The following is a 6,294-nucleotide window of genomic DNA, read 5'->3' as shown; positions in this document are numbered from 1 at the left end:
AAAAGAAATTCCCAATGGTGGGATCTCTGGCATTGTGTCAGATTCATGGGGAGGCAGTTTTCAGCTCCCCACAGGTGGCAGAATCTCACTTTTGGGAAGGTGGCCTCTGTCCTATGTGTGACAGTGATCCGCCAGAATGAGATTTCCTCGGCCGATGTTCCCTCCAATGATCTTTAAAGGGACTTGTATTCAGGCTGCAGATGAGGGGGTTCCTAGAGAACTGAGGATTCTGTGACTGTCCTCAGTAAAGCTAGCCAGGAGATTGGCAATGGTTCTTAGTTCTGAATGGAGGCCACAGAATCAGAGATGCATGGAGCTTCCATGCATCTTCCTTCCAGGCAGCCTTCCAGTCCTAAATGACATTTTATAGGTGGTGATCCTGGGGCTCATGGAGGAGAGGGACATGCCTAAATCACTTCTTGAACTGGTGGCTCTATCCCTGTGATAAGAAGCAGGCCTGAATTGTAGCTTGGAAGGATTTGTATATTAATGGTTGGTGTGGCCAGAGACACATGGGTGAACCATAGAGGTGTCTGGGGATAGGTCTCTCTCTTACCCCTGGGAATTGGTAAGCACTGGGCTTGACATCAGTAATTGTGAGGAGGATGGCCGAATCTCTGAGGGATGTTCCCATAAGTGTCCATGACCCCAGGAAAGGCACTCAGGTAGCAGAAGACTCAGAAGAATCCCAGGGGCCCCAGGGAACCCTACCTTCTGTCCTGTAGGTGAGAGCTTGAGACATCCACTCTCCTTGGCAGAGTCCCTGGGCTTGAGGGGAGAGGACCTATTTCTAACATCCGGGGTTGGGGGGTGGGTAGAAAGTCTGGCTAATCTTCACCCCTTTCCCCTGCTCTTAGACTGGGCACCCCAAAGTTGGGGCATTGGGTTGGGACCCAGGCATTCAAGTGGTGGGTGGTCCCCAGCCATGAATTTGTGGGGGCAATGCACCGTTTCAGTGGGAATTGAGTCTGAAAGGAAAGGCAAAGGAAATGTTCCCGGAAGGAGACAGTGGGTGGCATTTTGGGGATACTTGCTGTGTGGTCCCCATCTGCCAAATTTCAACTGCCAGTCATTACCAGTCATGGACGCGAGCCTCCTGCTATGGGTGGCCCAGTGGTGTGGCCTGAAAACGGAAGAGCAGGGACCTAAACTTTTAAGTGGGTTTGCCTGGCCCCCAGCACAGCCTTCTAAGTGGAATTTTTAAGAGGTTGTTCCAGGAAGAGGTTGACTTCAGCAACTTGTTGAGTTAGGCTTTCTGAATGACATTAGGACGAACGCCTTGGTTTCTTTCTGCCCAGCCAGTGATCAAGAGCAAGCCGAAAGTGACCCTGACCAAACCCAGTCAAACAGAAACACAGTCTCTGCTCTTTCAATCGCCTTTAATGAAGTCATGGGTAGCAGAATATACAATGTGGCTCAGATACACAGCACAGCAGGGCCTAGATAATAATTTTCCTCACATCTTGGGGACAAGTGCGATGTGTTATTCCTTTATGAACATAATTTAAAATATATAAACTCCTCACAACATTCTCCAGGAGCTAGAGCCCGAGAGGACCCACTGGGGATCCCTCATCCAGGGGACATATGGGCAGTCTCAGGGGAAGGTCGGGGAGTTTCTCCCCAGCCAGGTGAGGCCACAGCAGCAGCTCCTTTGCTGGGAGTGTCAGGCAGTGACAAGCAGCGATGAGGGGACAGAGGGTGTGGCAGCGGTGTTTGGCAGCTCTTCAGCATCTTGATCACAAATGTCTGCTAGGGTTCGGTCAGTGGCGTTGCCAGTGGGACCAGAGAGGTGGAGGGAACCTTATTCTCCATGGGGGCAGAGAGTGTGCCTCTCTTCTTGAAGATGGGGAGAAGGTGTGGGAGGAGCAGGGGAGCGCTGGGCTCTCACATTCTTGGCGACCTGGGATAGGGAAGAGCAGAAGTCAGGCTAGGTACTGAGGAGACAGACTCAAGACAGTTAGGGATGTGATGGAGATGCTTCTATGTGCAGAGTTCTAATGGACTCTGGAGTTCTTTCTGCTGGTGGTGGAACAGGATGCACTTGTCAGTAGGATGACCAGGGATACTGGGAGAGAAGGGTATGGAGACGCTAGCCAGGATTAGGGTGTATTAGGAATATAATATCTTCCCACCATATTGGGGGTGGAGGAGATGAGGAAAGGAATTGTGGACCCCTCTAGGTTTTGCAGTGAAATGGGGACAGTGGAAGGCATGGGTACGAATGAGCCTGGGTTCTGAGATTCTCTTATTCTTTGACTCTAATTAGTGGGTGGCCCTTGATGTTGCTTGGCCTCAACTTCTTCCTTCCAAAGTGAGGACAATAACAGCCATTCTTCGTGATTCACGGGAGAGACAAGGCTCAACTGAGGTAACTGTTGTCACCTGAGGAGTGTACTGTGTTATACCAGTGATCCAGGCCATTGTGATTAACAACAGGGACCCCTAACAGGAAAAATTAGAAGAGTTCGGTGTGCCCAGCCTTAGGACCTAAAAGCAAGACCCTGGGGGGAGGTTTGCTTTCTGACCTTGGGGACCCACCCTAAGACCCTCACGGCCCGCATTCACACAGGAGATGCCTGCTCACCTCAGCTGGACCACAGCCTCAGCGTCATGAGCAGGTTAAAGCCAACCGCCTTCAGGAAGATGATGCGGAGCATGATCACTATCAGGTTGTCGAAATTTAGGTTCATATCTGCAAAACCAAGAGATTATTAGCATGTACATCCGATGTGTCCACACAGCCCCTGTGACCTACCCATGATTTCCCCCAAAGCCTCAGCTCCTAGCCCACCTCTCCCTTTGAACTTGGGTACACATCCCCTCCTAAGCATATTTGTACATTCCTCCAGGGTTAAGAGGATTCCCTTTCAAAAGGAAAACACCAACTGCACTCAGTATTTATTTTATTTCTGCATCCCTCAGGAGTGGGGACGGGGTGGTGCTCAGAACTCACTGTAATCCCTTAGATCTCGGCCCCTGAGTGAGAAGCTGGTGTCTGGACCCCAAGAGGGACCATTCAATGAAAACGGCTCAGATGGAAATGGATGGGTCCAGGGTAGGTAGTGAGGAGAGGTGAGGATCCTGAGAGATAAGACTACTGCTGTGTGAGTTCTGCTGCTTTTCTTGAAAGGAGGCAGACAGAGAGAAAATGTCCTTAGGGTAACCTGATTAGTTCAGGCCTTTGTGTAAGCCAGTGGGAAATATCATAGGTGGGCCACTGAGAAACTCTCTTTGGTTCTCCTGACAGTGGATGGAGCAAGGGAAAGGAATACAGAGGCCTAGGAGTGAGTCATGGGTCTAGTAAAACTAGAGACTCATACTGAAAGTACTTAGAGGGGAAAAGAACGTTAGAGATGGTGAGAGGAGCCTGGGTATTCCAGAATGTTCCTGTTCCTCCTAACTTCATTCTAGATCCACATATTCCTTCCCAACTCTCCTATCTAGTCAGGGTGATTATGGATGCATTTCAAGCCAGGATAGACCCCTCTTTTACCTGTTTCAAAGCCTTTCTCTACCACATTGGCATCGCAGGGAAATTCTAAAAGGAGAAACAAAGAAATTTTCTTAGAGTTGAGTGTGCTGACTTTCCCACCCCAGACCTTGGATTTGGGCAGATGAATGTCTGTCTATAGGCTTTCCACATTCTCTCATGGAAATGTCTGGAGGGAACTTGTTGCATATGGGCACCTGCTAGGAGAGCCCCTGGCATTGGTGGGATCAACACCGTAGCTTCCGGGTACCACTCCATTCATGTAACAAACACTGGTCGTGCAAAGTACACATTACACGACACACAAGGCCACAAGGAGCCATCAGACACAGACCCTGCCCTTGGGTAAATTCCAGTCTGGTGTCTGAAAAGAGGCAGTAAGACATACACAGTGACAAGTGCTATAAGGAGTGTGGATGTTTTCATGTGTCCCACAAAGTTTGGATCCCTGCACTCTAAATTTGTTCCTTTGTTGTCACCATCTCAGTAAATGGCTCTGTCACTGACTCAACTGCTTGGGCATACAATCTAACTGCCTTCCTTGATCTCCTGTTTCTTTCTCACCCCTCCTTGGGTCTAACTTTAAATCTGAGATAGTGTTGGCCACTCAGTTCCCCTGCTGCCTCCCTGTCTGGGCCTCCATCATCTCTCTGCTGCAATAGCCTCCTTTCTGCTTCCACTCTTGGTTCCTACAATCCCTTTTCCACTCAGCAGTCAGAGTGTTCTTTTAAAAAAAGTAAATTGGATGTCATTCTCCTGCTTAAAACCAATTGATAGCTTCTCATTGTACTTAGAATGGTGGCTGTCCTCTCATGACCTAGGAGGCCCTGTGTTGTGACCCTTCCCTACTTCCTCCATCCCATTTCCTGCTGCTCTCCCCCTTTTCTCACTGTGCACCTGCCTCAGGCCTGCATAGGATCCTTCCTTTGCCCTGGAACGGCTGGTCTTTTCTTATCCTTTAAATATCATCTCACAGGGCATTTCTCTAGAGAGCCTGACTTTTTGTTCCAAAGTTGGCTGTTTCCTCAACTCCCAAGTTAAAGCACATATTACAATCTGAAGCTGTCTAGATTTCTGCTTGCTGATGGATGGTCTCTCCCAACTAAAATGGAGCTTCCTCATGGCACACCCCTCATCTGACTTATTTACTCCTCCATTCCAGCACCTGGCATATTGTACAGGCACAATCAATGTTGAATGAATAAATGACTGGGTGAGGTTTGACCTTTGGCAGAGAGACAGAAACAAGGGGTGGTATCTTGGAGAAAGGCATTAGACTGGAGCCTGAAGAGCAGCAAAAGGGGCAAACAGCCCGAGCAGAGGCAAGGAGGCAGGAACTCAGGGCAGGTGAGAAGCCAGTGCCCTTCCTGCCACCTTCTCCCCATCTGCTCTTTGCCTGCAACAGCCTGCGACCTGCCAGGATGGAGCTCGCTGGTGCTCAGTGACAAGAGGGTAGGGCTTTACTGACCATCGATGAGGCTGAGACCACCAGTCAGAGCAGCTTTTAGATGCCCTCCACTTGAACTCCGGGAATAACCAGGCCTCTCAAAGTGAAGAGACTCAGCTTGCACAGGCACCAAGGCTGACTCACCTGAGCTGGAGTGGAAGGTGTAGTTGAAGGTACTGTTGCATCCCAAATCAAAGCTGTTGCTCCAGGCCAGGGCCCCGTTGCTCTTGGAATCCATAGTCTTCATGTCCAGTGAAGTACTTTTCAATCTAATCATGTTGGACTCTGTGGATGGTTTCACATTGACTTTCGAATCAAAATCAGTGAACAGGCAGACAGAGATGTTACTGAATTCAGGGCTTTTCAGCTGGTACACGGCAGGGTCAGGGTTCTGAATAGCTGTGGGCCAAAAGAACCCAGGTTAGGAGATGTCCGTTTGCCTCCTGCCCGAACCCAGGCCTGAGTCCAGATGCCAGTGATGGGCAAGAGCAGGGCTCTGTGGGACTGACAAGTCACATTCTCAGGCTTTAATGGGAAAGAACATTCCAGAAACCAGTTGCTCCAAAGGGCCTGGGAGTCAGGGACAGGTATAAACCATGAGTCCTGACCAAGCGGCCAGACTCTCAGTGAAGGCTTGCTGCCTGGCCTTGCCGGCCATTCAAGGAAACGAGAAACATAGGGCTGGCTACTTAATGGTATTGCTCATTCTTTTAGTTAATAGGAACTTCTTCAAAAGCACAAGGGGCCTACCAAGCAACAATATAGCTCTGGCAGGACAAAACAAGCCTAGAAAAAAGGCCTAGAAAAGCAAACCGTATGCCTTAGAATCTGGGGTGGTCTCCCCCAACTGAGACTGGGTATTGACAAGAATCCGAGGTTTATTATTGGCTGGCATTAAGTTGGAAGGAGGGTCACATCACCAGAAGACTTCTCACTGATAAAAGTTTTGGACAATAAACCTGCATCCCAGACCTGGTTTTACCATTCACTAGATACAAGGCCCTGTGCAAGTCACATCGGCCCCTTAAATGTCAGAAAGTTCATCTGTAAAATGGAGATATTGCCTCTTCCACCTTCCTAACCAGGCTATTCTGAGAAACAAAGGGGGAGTTTCTCCTTATAGAATTATATTTAATAAACCGTAAGGCACTGAATAAATGTTAGTGATTGCAGCTATTGATACCACTAGGACGTTGCCATCATAACGTGCTACTGAGTTATACACAGTTTCTACTCTTCACCCCCCCATGAAGCAGGGGCTGTTGGAGGCTTTTCCTTAGTGCTGAGAATCATTCTTCAGTATTTCTGGAGGATTTTGTGTTTTTAATGTAACTCTCATTGTTTATTCTTTCAG

General features: G+C 48.9%; 1 gene segment (V, D, J or C); it reads right to left on the bottom strand.

Annotated features, from left to right (window-relative positions):
• Window positions 1–1,362: 1,362 nt before the first annotated feature.
• LOC124508775 (T-cell receptor alpha chain C region-like) overlaps window positions 1,363–6,294 on the bottom strand; it is a 59,337-nt gene continuing 54,405 nt past the window's right edge. Inside the window, 4 exon segments of the C gene segment in view lie at window positions 1,363–1,903; window positions 2,588–2,695; window positions 3,497–3,541; window positions 5,085–5,339. Of these exon segments, the coding sequence occupies window positions 2,589–2,695; window positions 3,497–3,541; window positions 5,085–5,339 (407 nt within the window).

This window comes from Lynx rufus, unplaced genomic scaffold (genome assembly GCF_022079265.1).
Source record: "Lynx rufus isolate CCGP_SWC_20201006 ecotype Redwood Valley unplaced genomic scaffold, mLynRuf1.p SCAF_13, whole genome shotgun sequence".
NCBI classification, from domain to species: Eukaryota; Metazoa; Chordata; class Mammalia; order Carnivora; family Felidae; genus Lynx; species Lynx rufus.
This window is presented reverse-complemented; position numbering and strand designations above follow the sequence as displayed.